The sequence below is a fragment of the Dendronephthya gigantea genome, unplaced genomic scaffold (genome assembly GCF_004324835.1).
Source record: "Dendronephthya gigantea isolate DGI-Jeju-01 unplaced genomic scaffold, DenGig_1.0 000527F, whole genome shotgun sequence".
Lineage (NCBI taxonomy): Eukaryota > Metazoa > Cnidaria > Anthozoa > Malacalcyonacea > Nephtheidae > Dendronephthya > Dendronephthya gigantea.
The window spans coordinates 1-23,784 of NW_021163537.1; the positions used below are offsets into that span (position 1 = coordinate 1).

Consider the following 23,784-nt stretch of genomic DNA (forward strand, 5'->3'; position numbering starts at 1 on the left):
TGCTATTCAGGATTTATGCGAATGATCTGCAGACTTGTTTCATTTTGTTTGTATTTCATCTCACACATACTGGAATGATTTGACTCAGTGTTCTAAGTATCTCTCGCGGTACTGTTGTCGTAACAAACACTGTCTGTAGAAGCTGTTCACTTTCCTTCCAGGAGTTCACCTGAAAATTTCAATTGAGATAAAGTAAGTTATAGTCAAACTTCATTGATCCAAAAGATTTGAAACTCATTATGGAATCAGAACTACAACAGTGCATTTTTTAAAAGCATTTTTCAAAGAAGAGTTGTCATTGTAGTTAGCAACATACTCCTGCATATTTTAAAATTTCCAACGCCATGGATGCAAAACTTGGATCAAACATTGTGTCTGCTTCATCAAACACCAGATGGGATAAATCAGACAAAAGAATGTCACCTAAATAGAAATTATTCAAGGTAACTTAACTAAGGTTGAGTGTTGCTAGTGTTTTTGTCTCTGGCCACCTGGATCATGTTTATTATTATTAAATGTATAAACACTGGTTGGTGTACCTTTTTGTAAATATTGAAGAAGTACATGTGGTGTGGCCACCACAATATCAACTGCCTCTGATAATCCTTCATGTATCCATTTCTTAAACAAAAAGAGCTTTTGTACAGACAAGTTTTAATGCTGCTCCAAAGTTGCATTTTTTCAGTGGTGTAAAATATTTCACCTTTTTTCTTCCACTGATCAAACCAAGGGATCGCAACTTCGTGAAATGGCTGAGATACTTAACATCTCTCTGAAACAAATGGAAAAAGTGCAGTAAGTGTTAGTACAGTTAGACAGATCAATTGACACATTCGTGTTTGTAGCCACCAGACAAACACTTGAACTATATTTGAATCATACCAAAATCTGCATAGAAAGTTCTCGGAATGGTACCACAACACAAGTGCGTGGTCTGCTTGGCCTTGACACAACACCTTCTATATCTTCCTCGTTTTTCAATAGATGGATGATTGGCAAAAGATAGGCAAGCGTTTTTCCAGATCCTTGTAAAAGTAAAGCACTTGAATTTGTATTCAGGATTTCTAAAACGTCTCTGCAAAGTAGAAAACAAGTGAATCCTACCTGTATGAGATGTACAGAGAATGTTGTGACCATGCAGGATTGCTGGAATGCTTTGGACCTGATTTTTGTGTGTAATATATGAGATTAAACTGCATTGAGATGAACCGGATTGTTTCAAATGTACTAAAGGTATATTACCTGGATTGGTGTTGGATGCTCAACGTTCAGGGTTTTTATAGCATCACATAAATCTTGTTGCAAACCAAGATTGCCAAAATCTGATACATTATTGATACCATGAAGTGCAGGGTGCTAAAGAAACATGATTGTTTTCTGTATGTATGCATGCTGTCATTAATGCAATGGACCTAAACAACATAAAACCACTCACATCCTTTGAAAATGCTTTTAAAAATGTTTCCATTGGTCCTTTATTAATGCTCTCAGTTTTGACTGGAACATCTCGTGCGGATCTTCTCTTATGGGAAACTCTTACTTGAGAATGTGCTGTTGCTAACCATCTGGACTGTTTCAAAGTGAAATGTCGTGAGAATAAACATTTTTTGAAATGCCATCTATCCACTGATTAATTATTGTTATTGGAATTATGGAATTATGAAAGATGGGAAACAAGTTTCTGCAGACTGTAATCAGTCTATTGAAGTAAACCCACAAACCCTCAGGCCTCATGTGTGGAAATAATATTTAGCAGAAATAATAATTAACGGAAAGGTCTGTAATTAACATGAAATGCGCGATAGGGCATAGGCCCATAGAAGTAAAGCCGTATGTTTTTTCCAAAGATAATTTTATAATGGTCATAGAAAGCTACAAAGAAAATCACAGTTGTGTTATCTACCTTTACGTAAGAATCAGAAATTTTGCGAATTAGTTTTGTCGAACGCATACTAGCGCATTTCTTCTTTCCTAGTCTCCTTATTTTAGTTATTTATTCTTTCAATTTTCATCCAGTCCACTCGTTTCTTCTATTTAGTCCAGAGATTTAGTCTCGTGAGGATAAATTCCATTGCTCAAAATAACTTTACGAGGATTTCCGACAAAAAGTGTCGCAGTTTGCGGCGTGTTGCAATTTTTGAATTCAAAATACTAGTTGGATACAATGGCTGCTTTCGAGGTGTCAACTTTTATTTTAGCCGTCCTTATAAGTGTTGCTTTGATATTCTTCGCTGTGTGGAATGTAAGTTTTTTTCTTCTCGTTTTTTTTGGTGAAATATCGAAGTTCGAACTTGTTCGGTATTTCTTGGTACTTAATTCACATTTGCTGATATGCACTTTCTAATTTTCTAGATTATTTCATTTGATGATTTGAAAACGGATTATAAAAATCCTGTCGACCTTTGCAACAGTTTAAATCCTGTAAGCGTGATTTGTATTTCATACAGTCGCTGGCAGGCTTTAGCTAAAGCTAATTATTATTTCTAGTGTACTCGTTAGCATTTTATTAATTGACATTTTAATCTACATGATTCGTCTGTACTTAAAAAGGTTGTTTATCATCATTTAGATCTCTCATCAATCTGACTTTCTTTCATTTTCAGTTAGTACTGCCAGAATATGGCCTCCACTTATTTATATGTCTGTTCTTCCTTGTTGGATTTTTTTGGACATCATTGATTTGGAACATGCCACTAATTGCATATCATGTTCACAGGTCTGATTTATCATTTTGTTACCTTTGGCAAAGAATTATAATATCCTAAACTTCAAAAAAATGCCATTTGTATTACAAGTTCATGCAAACTACAAGAAAAAACATACTCCGAAAAAGACTTCTTATGAGCTAGATATGAGCTATAGACTAATATTATATTCTGGTTTGACAATGACTTTGAAATAAGGTCGAAATATCACCTTAAAATCTTCTCTTTTTGTCTATAGCTCATATCTTCAGTTTACAAGATGTCATTTTTCGAAGTATGATTTTTCTTGTACTTTATCAAATTGTCTGCTGGTAATGGTTTTTCATGCAAACTACTTGCTCAAATGAAAAAAGAAACCACACCCGATGGATCACTTCTGTTCTACACGCTTTTCTTACACATCACGCAGGCGGTGGACCGTCTGCCATGCAGGCTACAGGGTATCACAAAAATTTTCAGAGAAATTCTGATACTGTTCGTGACAAACTGGTCGAAAAATTTCTCAGCCATCTAGACCACCTATGATTGTACCTAAAGTCCTAAACATTCTGCAAAGCACTCTCAATTGTCAACCATTGCATTTTGTTTTGTATTTTTCAGATATATGAACCGACCAGTTATGAGCAGACCTGGTTTATATGATCCTACTATCATTATGAATGGCAGTGAAATGTCTCGTTGTCAAAAAGAAGGATGGGTCAAACTTGCTTACTATCTTCTTAGCTTTTTCTTTTATCTGTATAGGTGAGTGTTTACAATATGTTTGCCTACGCTTATATACAATTTTGCCTGACATAGTATTTATTAACTCTTAATTCTTTTTATTTCTGCCTTTTTTTAAGGATGATGAGTGCGATTCTCGCGTAGCCAATGTTTTGTTGAACTCTTTTTTTTGTGCAAAGGCAAAGAATGACAAAGACAGATTTCCAAGAGTTTTGTACATTTCATCGATCGAACTACAGTCATTTAAAGCACTTTAAACTGAAAATAAGGTTAGACATTTAGTTTACTATAAATACAAAAACAGTTATGACTTATGTAGTAGTGCTGCACTGTTTAGAATCCGTTCAAAACAAAAACGTTCAATCTTTATCTAACTTTTTGGCACTAATTTTCCCCCATGTTTACCCCCACCATGTTATTTTTACAACAATATATGTATTGTTTATGAAATTCGTAACGTTTTATGATTTTATTACAACGGAACTGTGCTAGAACAGGCTTAACAGCTGGACACAATTGTTTTTATTTATTTTTTTCTTGTGGTCCGAACTATTGTCTGAACTCCGAATTCATATTTTAGCGTTTTCTGCAATCTGATTGGCTACACGAGCGGTCCATATTGTCCATATGAGGCAGTACGGACCGCGCGACATTTAAAAGCGCAGAGCCAACGCTAAAATATGAATTCGGACGGCAAGAAAAAGATAAATTTATTATTTACCAGTTAAGTCGGTCCCTATAAGGAAATATTTCCCTCCCTCTCAAAAACGTCCTTCGGCCTCCCCCTTACCCTTACCATTTTGGTCAAAATTGACGACTTTTTCAATGTTCGAAAAACCAACTAATATTATCTAAAAGTAAATATTATCTAAAAAAAAATTAAATGAAAGATGTTAGTCTTAGGAAGATATTTTTAGAATTTTAAGACAGTTTTTGAACCATTCAAAAGTCGTCAAAATTGACCAAAATGGTAAGGGTAAGCTTTACCATTCTGGTCAAAATTGACGACTTTTTCAATGTTCCTAAAACCAACCAAATATGCTCTAAAATGAAAGATATTAGTCTTACAAAACCATTTTTAGCACTTTAAGACAGTTTTTGAACAGTTTAAAAAGTCATCAAAATTGACCAATATGGTAAGGGTGGTAACCCATACTGCCTTTCTTTGTAAATCGAGTTTGTCAAACTGCTTGCTCTGGAAAAATGTTTGCATCTTGCCTTTAACTCACAATTGAAAATACTCCAAAATTCCAGTCGAAATTATCAATGATAAAACACCATACTGCCTAAGGCTTACCCTTTACCATTTTGGTCAATTTTGACGACTTTTTCAACGGTTCGAAAAGTGTCTTAAAATGTTAAAAATGGCTTCCTAAGACTAATATCTTTCATTTTAGATCATATTTGGTTGGTTTTTGGAACATTGAAAAAGTCGTCAAAATTGACCAAAATGGTATAAGGGTAAGTCTTACCATTTTGGTCAAAATTGACGACTTTTTAAACGGTTGGAAAAGTGTCTTAAAATGCTAAAAATGGCTTCCTAAGACTAATATCTTTCATTTTAGATCATGTTTGGTTGGTTTTTGGAACATTGAAAAAGTCGTCAAAATTGACCAAATGGTATAAGGGTAAGTCTTACCATTTTGGTCAAAATTGACGACTTTTTCAATGTTCGAAAAGCCAACCAAATATTATCTAAAATGAAAGGTATTAGTCTTACAAAACCATTTTTAGCACTTTAAAACAGTGTTTGACCAATGTGGTAAGGGGTACGACACTGCCTTTCTTTGTCAATCGAAAATACACCAAAATTCATGTCGCAAAGCTCCATAACCTATGATGAATAACGTCTGCATCGTTCCAAAGAAGTTCAAACTGCTTGCTCTGGAAAAATATTTGCATCTTGCCTTTAACTCACAATTGAAAATACTCCAAAATTCCAGTCGGAAGTGCTCCATAATCAATGATAAAACACCATACTGCCTAAGGCTTACCCCTTACCATTTTGGTCAATTTTGACGACTTTTTAAACAGTTGGAAAAGTGTCTTAAAATGCTAAAATGGCTTTGTAAGACCACTATCTTTCATTTTGGAGCATATTTGGTTGGTTTTTGGAACATTGAAAAAGTCGTCAATTTTGACCAAAATGGTAAGCCTTACCCCTTACCATTTTGGTCAATTTTGACGACTTTTTCAACTGTTCAAAAACTGTCTTAAAATGCTAAAAATTGCTTCCTAACACTAATATCTTTCGTTTTAGAGCATATTTGGTCGCTTTTTGGAACGTTGAAAAAGTCGTCAATTTTGACCAAAATGGTAAGCCTAACCCCTTACCATTTTGGTCAATTTTGACGACTTTTTCAACTGTTTAAAAATGGTCTTAAAATGCTAAAAATGGCTTCCTAACACTAATATCTTTCACTTTAGAGCATATTTGGTTGATTTTTGAAACATTGAAAAAGTCGTCAATTTTGACCAAATGGTAAGCCTTACCCCTTACCTTTTTGGTCAATTTTGACGACTTTTTCAACGGTTCGAAAAGTCTCTTAAAAAGCTAAAAATGGCTTCCTAACACTAATATCTTTAATTTTAGAGCATATTTGGTTGCTTTTTGGAACATTGAAAAGTCGTCAATTTTGACCAAAATGGTAAGCCTAACCCCTTACCATTTTGGTCAATTTTGACGACTTTTTCAACTGTTCAAAAATGGTCTTAAAATGCTAAAAATGGCTTCCTAACACTAATATCTTTCATTTTAGAGCATATTTGGTTGCTTTTGGAACTTGAAAAAGTCGTCAATTTTGACCAAAATGGTAAGCCTACCCCTTACCATTTTGGTCAATTTTGGCGACTTTTTCAATTGTTCAAAAACTGTCTTAAAATGCTAAAAATTGCTTCCTAACACACTAATATCTTTTATTTTATAGCATATTTGGTTGCTTTTTGGAACATTGAAAAAGTTGTCAATTTTGACCAAAATGGTAAGCCTAACCCCTTACCATTTTGGTCAATTTTGACGACTTTTTCAACTGTTCAAAAATGGTCTTAAAATGCTAAAAATGGCTTCCTAACATTAATATCTTTCATTTTAGAGCACATTTGGTTGCTTTTTGGAACATTGAAAAAGTCGTCAATTTTGACCAAAATGGTAAGCCTTACCCCTTACCATTTTGGTCAATTTTGACGACTTTTTCAACTGTTCAAAAACTGTCTCAAAATGCTAAAAATTGCTTCCTAACACTAATATCTTTCACTTTAGAGCATATTTGGTTGATTTTTGAAACATTGAAAAAGTCGTCAATTTTGACCAAATGGTAAGCCTTACCCCTTACCTTTTTGGTCAATTTTGACGACTTTTTCAACGGTTCGAAAAGTCTCTTAAAAAGCTAAAAATGGCTTCCTAACACTAATATCTTTAATTTTAGAGCATATTTGGTTGCTTTTTGGAACATTGAAAAAGTCGTCAATTTTGACCAAAATGGTAAGCCTAACCCCTTACCATTTTGGTCAATTTTGACGACTTTTTCAACTGTTCAAAAACTGTCTTAAAATGCTAAAAATTGCTTCCTAACACTAATATCTTTCATTTTAGAGCATATTTGGTTGCTTTTTGGAACATTGAAAAAGTTGTCAATTTTGACCAAAATGGTAAGCCTAACCCCTTACCATTTTGGTCAATTTTGACGACTTTTTCAACTGTTCAAAAATGGTCTTAAAATGCTAAAAATGGCTTCCTAACACTAATATCTTTCATTTTAGAGCATATTTGGTTGCTTTTTGGAACCTTGAAAAAGTCGTCAATTTTGACCAAAATGGTAAGCCTTACCCCTTACCATTTTGGTCAATTTTGACGACTTTTTCAACTGTTCAAAAACTGTCTTAAAATGCTAAAAATTGCTTCCTAACACTAATATCTTTCACTTTAAAGCATATTTGGTTGATTTTTGAAACATTGAAAAAGTCGTCAATTTTGACCAAATGGTAAGCCTTACCCCTTACCTTTTTGGTCAATTTTGACGACTTTTTCAATTGTTCAAAAAATGTCTTAAAATGCTACAAATGGCTTCCTAAGACTAATATCTTTCGTTTTAGAGCATATTTGGTCGCTTTTTGGAAGATTGAAAAAGTCGTCAATTTTGACCAAAATGGTAAGCCTTACCCCTTACCATTTTGGTCAATTTTGACGACTTTTTCAACTGTTCAAAAACTGTCTTAAAATGCTAAAAATTGCTTCCTAACACTAATATCTTTCGTTTTAGAGCATATTTGGTCGCTTTTTGGAACGTTGAAAAAGTCGTCAATTTTGACCAAAATGGTAAGCCTAACCCCTTACCATTTTGGTCAATTTTGACGACTTTTTCAACTGTTCAAAAAGTGTCCTAAAATGCTAAAAATTGCTTCCTAAGACTAATATCTTTCATTTTAGAGCATATTTGGTTGGTTTTTCGAACATTGAAAAATTCGTCAAAATTGACCGAAATGGTAAGGCTTACCCCTTACCATTTTGGTCAATTTTGACGACATTTTTCAACTGTTCAAAAAGTGTCTTAAAATGCTAAAAATTGCTTCCTAACACTAATATCTTTCATTTTAGAGCATATTTGGTCGGTTTTTCGAACATTGAAAAAGTCGTCAATTTTGGCCAAAATGGTAAGGTTTACCCCTTACCATTTTTGTCAATTTTGACGACTTTTTGAACTTTTCAAAAATTGTCTTAAAATGCTAAAAATGGCTTTGTAAGACTAATAAACGTATTATTTTATAGTAAGTATTAACACGGGATGCGGTGGCCTAGTGGTTAATGCTATCGCCCTACCAGGTTGTGAGCGTAGGTTCGAATCCTTGAAGGGAGAAGTGCAATTTTTCCCATGTAAATTGCTATTTGATTTTAAATTCTGCGAATAGGATTAAGTCGAATAAACAACAAGAGCTTCTGATTAATGATGCTGTGGCCCAGTGGTTAAGGCTACGGCCTACCAGGTGATAAGCCTAGGTTCAAATCCTTCATGGGAACCGTTCGATTTTTCCCACCAAAATTATTCTTTAATTAAACTTCATCGAAAAGGATTAGGTCAAATAAAGAACAATAGCTTTCGACAAATGATGCGGTGGTCTAGTGGTTAAGACAGTTGTTTCTCAATCCGAGGACAAAGGTATCAACTCCGGGCAATGCAAAAAAAAAATAGCGTGAAAAATTTCGGTTTGATTTGGAAACTATAAAAGCATTTAGAGACTCCTGGGCCTTTGGAAAAAGACCGTAAATTGAAAAAAAATTGAAATAAAAAAAACTGAAAGAAATTTCTCGCGTTCAAAAGTGCCTGAAAATTGAAAAAAAGCACAAGTAAAAAAAGCACAAGTAACAAATGTACAAGTAAAACAATTTAAAATCATGTGTCTCCTAAAAAGGCTTAAAAATTTAAAAATTTCCCGCTTTTAAAAAACTTATGTTTACTTACCTTACCATATTTTTTTTCACGAAAATTTGACAGGGTGATTTTCACGAGACTGAAAAAATTTACATTTTTTCACTTTTTTGAAATTCTCTTAAATATTTTTTTTAACAAGAAGTATTATGTCTTGGGCTACCTGTGTCAAGCCAGACACAGGTAGCCCAAGACAGACACAGGTAGCCCAAGACATAATTCTTCGTCTAAAAAAATTTTCGTCTCAAAAAGATTTTTTTAAAATTCTTTTAGATATTTTTTTAGCAAGAAGTATTATGTCTTGGGTTACTGTGTCTGTCTTGGGCTACCTGTGTCTGGCTTGACACAGGTAGCCAAGACATAATACTTCTTGTTAAAAAAAATATCTAAGAGAATTTGAAAAAAGTGAAAAATGTAAATTTTTTCGGTCTCGTGAAAATCACCCTGTAAATTTTCGTGAAAAAAATATGGTGAGGTAAGTAAACATGAGTTTTTTAAAAGCGGGAAATTTTTAAGCCTTTTTAGGAGACACATGAGTTTTAATTTTTTGCTTGTACTTTTTTTACTTGTGCTTTTTTTCAATTTTCAGGTACTTTTGAACGCGAGAAATTTCTTTCAGTTTTTTTATTTCAATTTTTTTTCAATTTACGGTCCTTTCCCAAAGGGCCCAGGAGTCTCTAAATGCTTTTATAGTTTCCAAATCAAACCGAAATTTTTCACGCTAATTTTTTTGCATTGCCCGGAGTGATACCTTTGTCCTCGGATTGAGAAACAACTGTCTTAACCACTAGACCACCGCATCATTTGTCGAAAGCTATTGTTCTTTATTTGACCTAATCCTTTTCGATGAAGTTTAATTAAAGAATAATTTTAGTGAAAAATCGAACTTTCCCATGAAGATTGAACCTAGGCTTATCAACCTGGTAGGCCGTAGCCTTAACCACTGGGCCACAGCATCATTAATCAGAAGCTCTTGTTGTTTATTCGACTTAATCCTATTCGCAGAATTTAAAATCAAATAGCAATTTACATGGGAAAAATTGCACTTCTCCCTTCAAGGATTCGAACCTACGCTCACAACCTGGTAGGGCGATAGCATTAACCACTAGGCCACCGCATCCCGTGTTAATACTTACTATAAAAATAATACGTTTATTAGTCTTACAAAGCCATTTTTAGCATTTTAAGACATTTTTGAAAGTTCAAAAAGTCGTCAAAATTGACAAAATGGTAAGGGGTAAACCTTACCATTTGGCCAAAATTGACGACTTTTTCAATGTTCGAAAAACCGACCAAATATGCTCTAAAATGAAAGATATTAGTGTTAGGAAGCAATTTTTAGCATTTTAAGGACACTTTTTGAACAGTTGAAAAAGTCGTCAAAATTGACCAAAATGGTAAGGGTAGGCCTTACCATTTCGGTCAAAATTTTGACGATTTTTCAACGTTCAAAAACCAACCAAATATGCTCTAAAACGAAAGATATTAGTTAGGAAGCAATTTTTAGCATTTTAGGACTTTTTGAACAGTTGAAAAAGTCGTCAAAATTGACCAAAATGGTAAGGGGTAGGCTTACCATTTTGGTCAAAATTGACGACTTTTTCAACTTCCAAAAAGCGACCAAATATGCTCTAAAACGAAAGATATTAGTCTTAGGAAGCATTTTAGCATTTTAAGACATTTTTTGAACAGTTGAAAAAGTCGTCAAAATTGACCAAAAGGTAAGGGGTAAGGCTTACCATTTGGTCAAAATTGACGACTTTTTCAATTTCAAAAACAACCAAATATGCTTAAACGAAAGATATTAGTGTTAGGAAGCATTTTAGCATTTTAAGACAGTTTTTGAACATTGAAAAAGTCGTCAAAATTGACCAAAAGGTAAGGGTAAGGCTTACCATTTGGTCAAAATTGACGACTTTTTCAATGTTTCAAAAAGCAACCAAATATGCTTAAATGAAAGATATTAGTGTTAGGAAGCCATTTTTAGCATTTTAAGACCATTTTTGAACAGTTGAAAAAGTCGTCAAAATTGACCAAAATGGTAAGGGGTAGGCTTACCATTTTGGTCAAAATTGACAACTTTTTCAATGTTCCAAAAAGCAACCAAATATGCTCTAAAATGAAAGATATTAGTGTTAGGAAGCATTTTTAGCATTTTAAGACCATTTTTGAACAGTTGAAAAAGTCGTCAAAATTGACCAAAATGGTAAGGGGTTAGGCTTACCATTTTGGTCAAAATTGACGACTTTTTCAATGTTCCAAAAAGCAACCAAATATGCTCTAAAATAAAGATATTAGTGTTAGGAAGCCATTTTTAGCTTTTAAGACTTTTCGAACCGTTGAAAAAGTCGTCAAAATTGACCAAAAGGTAAGGGGTTAAGGCTTACCATTTGGTCAAAATTGACGACTTTTTCAATGTTCAAAAATCAACCAAATATGCTCTAAAGTAAAGATATTAGTGTTAGGAAGCCATTTTTAGCATTTTAAGAGACTTTTTGAACAGTTGAAAAAGTCGTCAAAATTGACCAAAATGGTAAGGGGTAAGGCTTACCATTTTGGTCAAAATTGACGACTTTTTCAATGTTCCAAAAAGCAACCAAATGTGCTCTAAATGAAAGATATTATGTTAGGAAGCCATTTTTAGCATTTTAAGACCATTTTTGAACAGTTGAAAAAGTCGTCAAAATTGACCAAAATGGTAAGGGTTAGGCTTACCATTTTGGTCAAAATTGACGACTTTTTCAATGTTCCAAAAAGCAACCAAATGTGCTCTAAAATAAAGATATTATGTTAGGAAGCAATTTTTAGCATTTTAAGACAGTTTTTGAACATTGAAAAAGTCGCCAAAATTGACCAAAATGGTAAGGGGTAGGCTTACCATTTTGGTCAAAATTGACGACTTTTTCAAGGTTCCAAAAAGCAACCAAATATGCTAAAATGAAAGATATTAGTGTGTTAGGAAGCCATTTTTAGCATTTTAAGACCATTTTTGAACATTGAAAAAGTCGTCAAAATTGACCAAAATGGTAAGGGGTTAGGCTTACCATTTTGGTCAAAATTGACAACTTTTTCAATGTTCCAAAAGCAACCAAATATGCTCTAAAATAAAAGATATTAGTGTGTTAGGAAGCAATTTTTAGCATTTTAAAACAGTTTTTGAACATTGAAAAAGTCGCCAAAATTGACCAAAATGGTAAGGGGTAGGCTTACCATTTTGGTCAAAATTGACGACTTTTTCAATGTTCCAAAAAGCAACCAAATATGCTCTAAAATTAAAGATATTAGTGTTAGGAAGCCATTTTTAGCTTTTTAAGAGACTTTTCGAACCGTTGAAAAAGTCGTCAAAATTGACCAAAAGGTAAGGGTAAGGCTTACCATTTGGTCAAAATTGACGACTTTTTCAATGTTTCAAAAATCAACCAAATATGCTCTAAAGTGAAAGATATTAGTGTTAGGAAGCCATTTTTAGCATTTTAAGACCATTTTTAAACAGTTGAAAAAGTCGTCAAAATTGACCAAAATGGTAAGGGGTTAGGCTTACCATTTTGGTCAAAATTGACGACTTTTTCAACGTTCCAAAAAGCGACCAAATATGCTCTAAAACGAAAGATATTAGTGTTAGGAAGCAATTTTTAGCATTTTAAGACAGTTTTTGAACAGTTGAAAAAGTCGTCAAAATTGACCAAAATGGTAAGGGGTAAGGCTTACCATTTTGGTCAAAATTGACGACTTTTTCAATGTTCCAAAACCAACCAAATATGCTCCAAAATGAAAGATAGTGGTCTTACAAAGCCATTTTTAGCATTTTAAGACACTTTTCCAACTGTTTAAAAAGTCGTCAAAATTGACCAAAATGGTAAGGGGTAAGCCTTAGGCAGTATGGTGTTTTATCATTGATTATGGAGCACTTCCGACTGGAATTTTGGAGTATTTTCAATTGTGAGTTAAAGGCAAGATGCAAATATTTTTCCAGAGCAAGCAGTTTGAACTTCTTTGGAACGATGCAGACGTTATTCATCATAGGTTATGGAGCTTTTGCGACATGAATTTTGGTGTATTTTCGATTGACAAAGAAAGGCAGTGTCGTACCCCTTACCACATTGGTCAAACACTGTTTTAAAGTGCTAAAAATGGTTTTGTAAGACTAATACCTTTCATTTTAGATAATATTTGGTTGGCTTTTCGAACATTGAAAAAGTCGTCAATTTTGACCAAAATGGTAAGACTTACCCTTATACCATTTTGGTCAATTTTGACGACTTTTTCAATGTTCCAAAAACCAACCAAACATGATCTAAAATGAAAGATATTAGTCTTAGGAAGCCATTTTTAGCATTTTAAGACACTTTTCCAACCGTTTAAAAAGTCGTCAATTTTGACCAAAATGGTAAGACTTACCCTTATACCATTTTGGTCAATTTTGACGACTTTTTCAATGTTCCAAAAACCAACCAAATATGATCTAAAATGAAAGATATTAGTCTTAGGAAGCCATTTTTAACATTTTAAGACACTTTTCGAACCGTTGAAAAAGTCGTCAAAATTGACCAAATGGTAAAGGGTAAGCCTTAGGCAGTATGGTGTTTATCATTGATAATTTCGACTGGAATTTTGGAGTATTTTCAATTGTGAGTTAAAGGCAAGATGCAAACATTTTTCCAGAGCAAGCAGTTTGACAAACTCGATTTACAAAGAAAGGCAGTATGGGTTACCACCCTTACCATATTGGTCAATTTTGATGACTTTTTAAACTGTTCAAAAACTGTCTTAAAGTGCTAAAAATGGTTTTGTAAGACTAATATCTTTCATTTTAGAGCATATTTGGTTGGTTTTAGGAACATTGAAAAAGTCGTCAATTTTGACCAGAATGGTAAAGCTTACCCCTTACCATTTTGGTCAATTTTGACGACTTTTTGAATGGTTCAAAAACTGTCTTAAAATTCTAAAAATATCTTCCTAAGACTAACATCTTTCATTTAATTTTTTTTTAGATAATATTTACTTTTAGATAATATTAGTTGGTTTTTCGAACATTGAAAAAGTCGTCAATTTTGACCAAAATGGTAAGGGTAAGGGGAGGCCGAAGGACGTTTTTGAGAGGGAGGGAAATATTTCCTTATAGGGACCGACTTAACTGGTAAATAATAAATTTATCTTTTTCTTGCCGTCCGAATTCATATTTTAGCGTTGGCTCTGCGCTTTTAAATGTCGCGCGGTCCGTACTGCCTCATATGGACAATATGGACCGCTCGTGTAGCCAATCAGATTGCAGAAAACGCTAAAATATGAATTCGGAGTTCAGACAATAGTTCGGACCACAAGAAAAAAATAAATAAAAACAATTGTGTCCAGCTGTTAAGCCTGTTCTAGCACAGTTCCGTTGTAATAAAATCATAAAACGTTACGAATTTCATAAACAATACATATATTGTTGTAAAATAACATGGTGGGGGTAAACATGGGGGAAAATTAGTGCCAAAAAAGTTAGATAAAGATTGAACGTTTTTGTTTTGAACGGATTCTAAACAGTGCAGCACTACTACATAAGTCATAACTGTTTTTGTATTTATAGTAAACTAAATGTCTAACCTTATTTTCAGTTTAAAGTGCTTTAAATGACTGTAGTTCGATCGATGAAATGTACAAAACTCTTGGAAATCTGTCTTTGTCATTCTTTGCCTTTGCACAAAAAAAGAGTTCAACAAAACATTGGCTACGCGAGAATCGCACTCATCATCCTTAAAAAAAGGCAGAAATAAAAAGAATTAAGAGTTAATAAATACTATGTCAGGCAAAATTGTATATAAGCGTAGGCAAACATATTGTAAACACTCACCTATACAGATAAAAGAAAAAGCTAAGAAGATAGTAAGCAAGTTTGACCCATCCTTCTTTTTGACAACGAGACATTTCACTGCCATTCATAATGATAGTAGGATCATATAAACCAGGTCTGCTCATAACTGGTCGGTTCATATATCTGAAAAATACAAAACAAATGCAATGGTTGACAATTGAGAGTGCTTTGCAGAATGTTTAGGACTTTAGGTACAATCATAGGTGGTCTAGATGGCTGAGAAATTTTTCGACCAGTTTGTCACGAACAGTATCAGAATTTCTCTGAAAATTTTTGTGATACCCTGTAGCCTGCATGGCAGACGGTCCACCGCCTGCGTGATGTGTAAGAAAAGCGTGTAGAACAGAAGTGATCCATCGGGTGTGGTTTCTTTTTTCATTTGAGCAAGTAGTTTGCATGAAAAACCATTACCAGCAGACAATTTGATAAAGTACAAGAAAAATCATACTTCGAAAAATGACATCTTGTAAACTGAAGATATGAGCTATAGACAAAAAGAGAAGATTTTAAGGTGATATTTCGACCTTATTTCAAAGTCATTGTCAAACCAGAATATAATATTAGTCTATAGCTCATATCTAGCTCATAAGAAGTCTTTTTCGGAGTATGTTTTTCTTGTAGTTTGCATGAACTTGTAATACAAATGGCATTTTTTTGAAGTTTAGGATATTATAATTCTTTGCCAAAGGTAACAAAATGATAAATCAGACCTGTGAACATGATATGCAATTAGTGGCATGTTCCAAATCAATGATGTCCAAAAAAATCCAACAAGGAAGAACAGACATATAAATAAGTGGAGGCCATATTCTGGCAGTACTAACTGAAATGAAGAAAAAGTCAGATTGATGAGAGATCTAAATGATGATAAACAACCTTTTTAAGTACAGACGAATCATGTAGATTAAAATGTCAATTAATAAAATGCTAACGAGTACACTAGAAATAATAATTAGCTTTAGCTAAAGCCTGCCAGCGACTGTATGAAATACAAATCACGCTTACAGGATTTAAACTGTTGCAAAGGTCGACAGGATTTTTATAATCCGTTTTCAAATCATCAAATGAAATAATCTAGAAAATTAGAAAGTGCATATCAGCAAATGTGAATTAAGTACCAAGAAATACCGAACAAGTTCGAACTTCGATATTTCACCAAAAAAACGAGAAGAAAAAACTTACATTCCACACAGCGAAGAATATCAAAGCAACACTTATAAGGACGGCTAAAATAAAAGTTGACACCTCGAAAGCAGCCATTGTATCCAACTAGTATTTTGAATTCAAAAATTGCAACACGCCGCAAACTGCGACACTTTTTGTCGGAAATCCTCGTAAAGTTATTTTGAGCAATGGAATTTATCCTCACGAGACTAAATCTCTGGACTAAATAGAAGAAACGAGTGGACTGGATGAAAATTGAAAGAATAAATAACTAAAATAAGGAGACTAGGAAAGAAGAAATGCGCTAGTATGCGTTCGACAAAACTAATTCGCAAAATTTCTGATTCTTACGTAAAGGTAGATAACACAACTGTGATTTTCTTTGTAGCTTTCTATGACCATTATAAAATTATCTTTGGAAAAAACATACGGCTTTACTTCTATGGGCCTATGCCCTATCGCGCATTTCATGTTAATTACAGACCTTTCCGTTAATTATTATTTCTGCTAAATATTATTTCCACACATGAGGCCTGAGGGTTTGTGGGTTTACTTCAATAGACTGATTACAGTCTGCAGAAACTTGTTTCCCATCTTTCATAATTCCATAATTCCAATAACAATAATTAATCAGTGGATAGATGGCATTTCAAAAAAATGTTTATTCTCACGACATTTCACTTTGAAACAGTCCAGATGGTTAGCAACAGCACATTCTCAAGTAAGAGTTTCCCATAAGAGAAGATCCGCACGAGATGTTCCAGTCAAAACTGAGAGCATTAATAAAGGACCAATGGAAACATTTTTAAAAGCATTTTCAAAGGATGTGAGTGGTTTTATGTTGTTTAGGTCCATTGCATTAATGACAGCATGCATACATACAGAAAACAATCATGTTTCTTTAGCACCCTGCACTTCATGGTATCAATAATGTATCAGATTTTGGCAATCTTGGTTTGCAACAAGATTTATGTGATGCTATAAAAACCCTGAACGTTGAGCATCCAACACCAATCCAGGTAATATACCTTTAGTACATTTGAAACAATCCGGTTCATCTCAATGCAGTTTAATCTCATATATTACACACAAAAATCAGGTCCAAAGCATTCCAGCAATCCTGCATGGTCACAACATTCTCTGTACATCTCATACAGGTAGGATTCACTTGTTTTCTACTTTGCAGAGACGTTTTAGAAATCCTGAATACAAATTCAAGTGCTTTACTTTTACAAGGATCTGGAAAAACGCTTGCCTATCTTTTGCCAATCATCCATCTATTGAAAAACGAGGAAGATATAGAAGGTGTTGTGTCAAGGCCAAGCAGACCACGCACTTGTGTTGTGGTACCATTCCGAGAACTTTCTATGCAGATTTTGGTATGATTCAAATATAGTTCAAGTGTTTGTCTGGTGGCTACAAACACGAATGTGTCAATTGATCTGTCTAACTGTACTAACACTTACTGCACTTTTTCCATTTGTTTCAGAGAGATGTTAAGTATCTCAGCCATTTCACGAAGTTGCGATCCCTTGGTTTGATCAGTGGAAGAAAAAAGGTGAATATTTTACACCACTGAAAAAATGCAACTTTGGAGCAGCATTAAAACTTGTCTGTACAAAAGCTCTTTTTGTTTAAGAAATGGATACATGAAGGATTATCAGAGGCAGTTGATATTGTGGTGGCCACACCACATGTACTTCTTCAATATTTACAAAAAGGTACACCAACCAGTGTTTATACATTTAATAATAATAAACATGATCCAGGTGGCCAGAGACAAAACACTAGCAACACTCAACCTTAGTTAAGTTACCTTGAATAATTTCTATTTAGGTGACATTCTTTTGTCTGATTTATCCCATCTGGTGTTTGATGAAGCAGACACAATGTTTGATCCAAGTTTTGCATCCATGGCGTTGGAAATTTTAAAATATGCAGGAGTATGTTGCTAACTACAATGACAACTCTTCTTTGAAAAATGCTTTTAAAAAATGCACTGTTGTAGTTCTGATTCCATAATGAGTTTCAAATCTTTTGGATCAATGAAGTTTGACTATAACTTACTTTATCTCAATTGAAATTTTCAGGTGAACTCCTGGAAGGAAAGTGAACAGCTTCTACAGACAGTGTTTGTTACGACAACAGTACCGCGAGATACTTAGAACACTGAGTCAAATCATTCCAGTATGTGTGAGATGAAATACAAACAAAATGAAACAAGTCTGCAGATCATTCGCAAATCCTGAATAGCACATTATGATTTTTTCTATTTCAGAACCTCTCCATCTGCAACTCTGGCATGCATCAGATTTTACCGCACATTTCCCAGAAGTTTGTAAAAATTTCCCAGCACAAAAAGAGCGGTAAGAGATTTTAATTATAACAGAACATGAAACCTGGAAATTCAAATAAAATCCAACATTGCAACTCATTATTACAGAGTTGCTACTACAGATAGTCTCACAGGATTTGACACAAAAGAGAAAAAATTATGGTTTTTTGCAACACAACAAAAAGCTGTGATTGGACATCGTATTTTCTTGAGGAACGGGGAGTACCACAAATACGACTGAATGGAAACATGACTAAAAAGGTTAAAATCTTTTGAGCATGTTAAAAAAATCTTTGGCTCCAAATGAAATGGATGAAATGGTATTTTTTAGGAACGAAGGTTGCATCTTGAAAATTTTAAAACAACAGAAACACCTATTCTTGTGTGTACTAATGTTGCTTCGAGAGGACTGGATACCACTAATGTAGGTGAAAGTTGGCGATTGTAGAAAGGTGTATCGACAGTTTTTTTGGTTTACTCCTTGAAGAGTTCCAAAGTATCTCATAAATTTTCCCTGTAATTGTATATTTACAATACCATCATCTCATCTTTAGGTTAATCATGTGATCAACTTTGACTTTCCTGTGAGTGTAGTGGATTATGTGCATCGTCTTGGGCGGACAGGAAGGCTTGGGATGAAGTCGAACGCCTCACCAAGGGTGACCAGTTTTCTAAGCCACAATCGAGAAATTATCATCATGGAACAGATCAAGGTACTTGACAGGAACACTTGTCTATAAAAATGAAGGGCACTGACAATAATTTTCACTGTTAAACATGGATGTTTATTTTATAGAAAGCAATGCAACATAAATCACCTTTGGAAGATGCTAGTCTCTGGCAGATGAAAAGCAATCAGAATAACAGGAGCAAACACAGAAATCCAATAAATGACCGCAATCAACATCATAAAAAACAGCGAAATAATATACAATAAAATAGATTTATTTTGCTATAGTTATAAAAAATACAAAATTATTTACAAGGATAAGTATATATTACTATGCTTTACAAAATCTCCTTTGTACAAACTCTATAATTTTACCTAAACCTGCCATAATTCATCCTAATTCCACTAAATACAAATCATTCTGTCCAATTAATTTATTATTTCTCAATTCATTTAAAAAAGGTCAGTATGGCCAGCACATATAGTCGCAGCCTAAAATTCAATCAGACTGGCCACACACACAGCATGTTTTCCAGCAATTTGCTCCAGGCAAAAACTTGTACCAAGTTTTATGGAGACACCATTGTTCATTATTTGCACAATACTAAAGGAACATAGAGGGTGTTAGTATAACCTATATAAATATGCAATGCACTCAGAGGCAAAGTAAAACATACCATTGAGAATATAATTTGTTAGAAGTGTTGGGACATTAGGACTATTTGTCTTCATTGCCTCCATAACTACAGAAAAATAAACAAGATATTTTATCACAATTTCCCATGATGAAATATATCAATTATTGTAATTTTTTACCTATTGCTGAAAACCTACTTTCAATGAGTTTCTCCAAAATATCAATACTTGGACCACCATTCTTAATTTCATATGGTATTGTTGTTAAGCTCTATATAAAAGGTAAAATCATATTTTATTTGTTCTTGGGAAGGATAAACTAATCAATAGAATATTTGAAATGGAATAGGGTGCCCATTGATAACAGCTTTTGCTGATGGGTATTACCCTGGTGGGTTGGCTTCCATCTCTTAATGGCAAAGCAAATTGAGTTACTAGAATATAAGTTCATAAATCAATACAAACCTGGCTATTTGGGGGGTTGTTTTGCTTGCTAGATTGTAAAGAAAACTTCTTTTTGCTCGTTGTTGAATTAACTTCTCTTAGTTTTTCTTGAACTGATAAAAAGCTTGATATAAAGTCATTTTTTAGTTCTTTTTCTCTTATGTAGGCATCCCGGTTCTCCAGTTCCACTACAAGAATATCCGAATATTGTTTTGTGTAGTCTCTCAGTTCATCCCGGAGATGGAGAACCTCTTTATATGGAAGGCAAACCAGCTCTACATCAAAATAGAATTGCTCAGTTTAACTGTTCACTATCTATTATGAGAAGCAAATTACCTCAGCATGGTCAAAATAAACAATAATACCTGCAGTCGCCTCGTTCTCATTTATTCCCGAGGATGACAAAGATGCATTGCTTAACGAGGTATTGTCCTTCACATCGTTATCTGACCATTCTAACTCGGCATCAATATCCTCAAAATTATCATCTAACGATTTTGTCAACTCTTCCTTCACAGTGTCAGTGAGTTCAACGGACTGTATACTGTCATCTCTATTTATTAGTTCAATATCAGAATCATTCGTTCTATAAGGTACCTTATTAGTTGATAAATCTTGTGGAAATTAAAGAAGTCTTTGCAAGAATGATCAGATTCTATTTGTGGCTGTTCTTTTTCATTCTAGAAAAGAGAAATCAAATTCTGTTACTAAAATTTGTGCCCTATGGTGCATCAGATAATGGGAAAGTCAAAACAGATGGCACTTATGCAACATCCCATTGAACATGAGAGATTACATGCAAAATCTATGGCAGAAGATTCTCAAGTTGAAACTGCATGTTTTTAACCAGGATACATCAATTTACAGTTATTTTATTTGTTGTCCTGCCTCATCCAATACTGTAACTTTATCTGTTAATACTTATATTGTATAAAATGCCCCGTTTTATATCCGGAATTGAATGATTGACAATTAAGCTCAAATTATACTATACTACATGTTCATTCAAATATTTCAAACAAATCCATAGAGTCGTGCTTTCAAAGCATTACTTACTAAATCTTTCGAGACCTGTAGAGAACGACAAAAGCACTCCTCTAAACAGGAACCCATCCATTTTGGCTGGCGAACTGCGTTTAATTTGGAAATTAACTCGACCCAAATCCTGTCAAATAAAATAGACATAACAATTTAATCAGATAAATTAGCGTCAGCAATCCAAGCTTTTGATATATTTCTGTAAAGTACGCGTTGTCATAAAGCAATATATTACCTACCAATGTTTACATGACTCGTTTAGAGCCGAAATATCTGAAGTGCATTGGGAAGAACTTGTTTTCTGACGCACATGTGTTGTGACGGAGGTGTCTGGTAGTGATTGCTTCAATAGTTCATGGATATCTTCAAGCTTGCTAAAGCCGTTTATTTCATGCTTTAGGTCTTCTTCAGGATCTTGTGTTTCCTCATCCTTCGCCTCGAAAAGCGTTTCCTGGTTTTCAAAACAAGACGAAGAAAAATCAAGCCATTCGTCCGTCTGATCCGTCTCGTCCGCCATGGAGCTAAACGTAGATGACGATTCCTCGCAAGGATGCGAAAACCTTTCAAACTTCCTTAGTTTTCCCAAGAATTCCTTCTCTCACATCGTTGATTATTTTCTTTCTTAGTCATTGAATTCCTGCTTTTGAGGAATTTCAATGTCATATGAGTGTTAGAATAACATGTTTCAATATGGCGGCAGACAAGGAATGCGAAGTAGATAATGTTTCATCAAGCCCTAATACAGGCGAAACTGGCGCTGAGGCAACGGAAAAATCGGGATGGTTGTTGAAAAGAACGAAGCATTCGAAGCAATGGGAAAAGAAATGGTTTTCACTAAAAGAAAGAACTTTATATTATGGCGACTCTCCTGATGTAAGCAGTGTTTTTGAACCGAAGCCAATTGTTTGTTTACATTACTAAGTTGATAGTTTTGATCGATATCTTGCATGTTTAGCGTTATAAGTGCATAAAAAAACATGAAAAACTTTGAATATCCATACCAGTTTGTGAATTCTAAACTTGAAACTATGCATTTCATGATTTGAACAGAATTGAACACAGGGTAAAAATGGGTCTATTAATATTTAACTGTTTTATAAACATGTGGGTTTTGTGGGTCAACGAATTGTGCCCTTCTTCTTGCAAACATAAATTTTAAACATGACTGCCTGCCCAAGACATTTTCACAAAATTGTCCATGAGATATTCTCTTAAATTTTATAGGATACATCTAAATCCTTTGTACTAGATTCATGTGAAATTGCAACATGTGAAATAAAATCAAAAAACTTCACATTCTGTCTGAAGCCAAAAGACACACAGAGAAAGTATTTCCTTTGTGCCGAAACGGAATCAGAGCTACAAGAATGGATGCAAGTATTGTATCTTGCAAGAAGTTTAGGACAAAAGAACACACCAGGCTCGGAAGCTTGTGTCATTCAATGAAGAGTTGTTAAAGCAATGATGATGAAGACGGTGTTTATTATGTAATATAAAGATCTGTGTCAAATAGAATGTGAATAAAAAATAATATATTTCTGGTTACTTTCAGTTTGCTGCTTAGTTAACAGGAATGATTCAATTTGTTGCTGTTTAAACATTGTAGACATCTATCAAGAGACTATAACTTAAACCTCCTCTAAAAACGGTTTGACCGATTCAACCATTTTAAAATCTTGTCAGTCAGGTTTAGCTACCCAGTCTTGAGAACACAGACTTTCTGCTAGATTCCTTTGTCGTATTGTCTGATATGCGGGCCTTCACTGATGACACTGGCTTGACTGGCTGAACAGCTCGGATGGGTTTCAATGGCCGTAATACACTCTGGGATTTCGCAGGTTTTTCTGGATCATCTGAGACAATGCGTGAACCAGCTCCTCTGATTGCATGTATAGTAAGAGCATCTGTACGCATTGTTGAAGCCAAATTTGGCGGTTGGTCTGTTTCACCAAGGCGTTTGAAAACTGAGCTTTCATTATTCTGGAATGATTACATTGATTGTTAAAATGTTTGTTTTTCGTCAGACATAAAAAGCAAGTTTTAACTAACCTTGACCAAAGAGATCACTTTACTAGGTGGTGATTTAACTCGTGGTTTCGCAAGTTTGTGATTTTAATTTTAGGTGATAAATCTTCCATGTGTCTTGACAGACTGCTTGCTTCATCTTCTCCAAGTCGTTCGAATGCAGACTTTCGTTTAACTGAAGTCATGTTTATAGCCCCTGTGAAACAAACCAGACATGTGTTACAAAGTGTGAAATTGAACAAATATACCTTGAAAGAAATGGCCGACTATATATAATAAATTTCAAAAACACAGTCTAAGGAATACCTTTATTATTGGGTGGCAATCTTTCCGTGGCTGGCTTAGATTTTGCAAGAACTTTTTTAACTGCAACAGTTTCAGCCAAATCACTTCTCCCCAGTGACACCTGGGGAACTTTTGGTTGTGGGACTTGTTCGCTGGCAAACCTCTCTGACAATGTCATTCTAGTTTTCGCAGGTTTCTTTTTAGCTGCAACTGGTGGATCACCAACAGTAACAGTGATTTTAGGCTGTGTTGTTGGAATTTGTTTTTGGATTGTTGTTGATGTTGGAGCTTCTTTTTCTATAAGATCTGAAAAAGAAACAAATTCATAATTGTATACTTCAAATCTATGTCCCCTATTCAAATCTATGATCTCCACTCAAAGGCTGAAGAGGCTGAATTCTCACCTGATTTGGGCTTGAGTGAAGGCTTGGCAACAACTTTTCTTTTTTATAAGAGTTGTTGTCTTTATTGGAGGATCA

At 34.2% G+C, this 23,784-nt stretch overlaps 6 protein-coding genes and 1 long non-coding RNA gene across 9 annotated transcripts; 5 read left to right on the forward strand and 2 right to left on the reverse strand.

The window, feature by feature from the left end:
- The first annotated feature begins 2,122 nt into the window (after positions 1-2,122).
- LOC114543700 (protein cornichon homolog 1-like) lies at positions 2,123-5,709 on the forward strand. Of its 2 annotated transcripts, XR_003690162.1 has the most exons (6): positions 2,123-2,242; positions 2,353-2,421; positions 2,604-2,716; positions 3,306-3,449; positions 3,548-3,697; positions 5,689-5,709. XR_003690162.1 is itself a non-coding variant. In XM_028562577.1 (5 exons), the coding sequence occupies exons 1-5, from the start codon at positions 2,165-2,167 to the stop codon at positions 3,570-3,572; spliced, it is 429 nt and encodes a 142-aa protein (XP_028418378.1). In that variant the 5' UTR covers positions 2,123-2,164; the 3' UTR covers positions 3,573-3,790. The 2 variants fall into 2 exon arrangements, 1 of the variants encoding a protein (XP_028418378.1); XM_028562577.1 differs by lacking the exon at positions 5,689-5,709 and having other exon boundaries at positions 3,548-3,790.
- Positions 5,710-12,427: 6,718 nt separating this feature from the next.
- On the reverse strand, positions 12,428-16,010 carry LOC114543701 (protein cornichon homolog 1-like). Of its 2 annotated transcripts, XR_003690163.1 has the most exons (6): positions 15,891-16,010; positions 15,714-15,782; positions 15,419-15,531; positions 14,688-14,831; positions 14,441-14,589; positions 12,428-12,448 (listed from the first exon to the last, which is right to left on the reverse strand). XR_003690163.1 is itself a non-coding variant. In XM_028562578.1 (5 exons), the coding sequence occupies exons 1-5, from the start codon at positions 15,966-15,968 to the stop codon at positions 14,565-14,567; spliced, it is 429 nt and encodes a 142-aa protein (XP_028418379.1). In that variant the 5' UTR covers positions 15,969-16,010; the 3' UTR covers positions 14,293-14,564. The 2 variants fall into 2 exon arrangements, 1 of the variants encoding a protein (XP_028418379.1); XM_028562578.1 differs by lacking the exon at positions 12,428-12,448 and having other exon boundaries at positions 14,293-14,589.
- A 171-nt stretch (positions 16,011-16,181) lies between these two features.
- Positions 16,182-17,827, forward strand: LOC114543692 (DEAD-box ATP-dependent RNA helicase 39-like). Its single transcript, XM_028562572.1, has 7 exons — positions 16,182-16,229; positions 16,564-16,698; positions 16,778-16,891; positions 17,030-17,251; positions 17,362-17,430; positions 17,512-17,593; positions 17,709-17,827. Exons 1-7 carry the CDS (start codon positions 16,182-16,184, stop codon positions 17,825-17,827), a joined length of 789 nt encoding a protein of 262 aa, XP_028418373.1.
- Positions 17,828-18,026: 199 nt separating this feature from the next.
- On the forward strand, positions 18,027-18,355 carry LOC114543702. The gene is made up of 3 exons (XR_003690164.1): positions 18,027-18,059; positions 18,151-18,238; positions 18,316-18,355. It is a non-coding gene; the product is annotated as an uncharacterized LOC114543702 (long non-coding RNA).
- Positions 18,356-18,368: 13 nt separating this feature from the next.
- LOC114543704 (ATP-dependent RNA helicase DBP2-like) lies at positions 18,369-19,167 on the forward strand. The gene is made up of 4 exons (XM_028562580.1): positions 18,369-18,468; positions 18,539-18,631; positions 18,762-18,920; positions 19,004-19,167. The coding sequence occupies exons 1-4, from the start codon at positions 18,457-18,459 to the stop codon at positions 19,142-19,144; spliced, it is 405 nt and encodes a 134-aa protein (XP_028418381.1). The 5' UTR covers positions 18,369-18,456; the 3' UTR covers positions 19,145-19,167.
- A 300-nt stretch (positions 19,168-19,467) lies between these two features.
- LOC114543693 (fasciculation and elongation protein zeta-2-like) lies at positions 19,468-21,512 on the reverse strand. The gene is made up of 8 exons (XM_028562573.1): positions 21,235-21,512; positions 21,014-21,122; positions 20,555-20,637; positions 20,323-20,510; positions 19,979-20,232; positions 19,712-19,784; positions 19,555-19,620; positions 19,468-19,481 (listed from the first exon to the last, which is right to left on the reverse strand). The coding sequence occupies exons 1-8, from the start codon at positions 21,510-21,512 to the stop codon at positions 19,468-19,470; spliced, it is 1,065 nt and encodes a 354-aa protein (XP_028418374.1).
- Positions 21,513-21,615: 103 nt separating this feature from the next.
- LOC114543703 (PH domain-containing protein DDB_G0274775-like) lies at positions 21,616-22,568 on the forward strand. Its single transcript, XM_028562579.1, has 2 exons — positions 21,616-21,868; positions 22,220-22,568. Exons 1-2 carry the CDS (start codon positions 21,659-21,661, stop codon positions 22,439-22,441), a joined length of 432 nt encoding a protein of 143 aa, XP_028418380.1. The 5' UTR covers positions 21,616-21,658; the 3' UTR covers positions 22,442-22,568.
- The last annotated feature ends 1,216 nt before the right edge of the window (positions 22,569-23,784 follow it).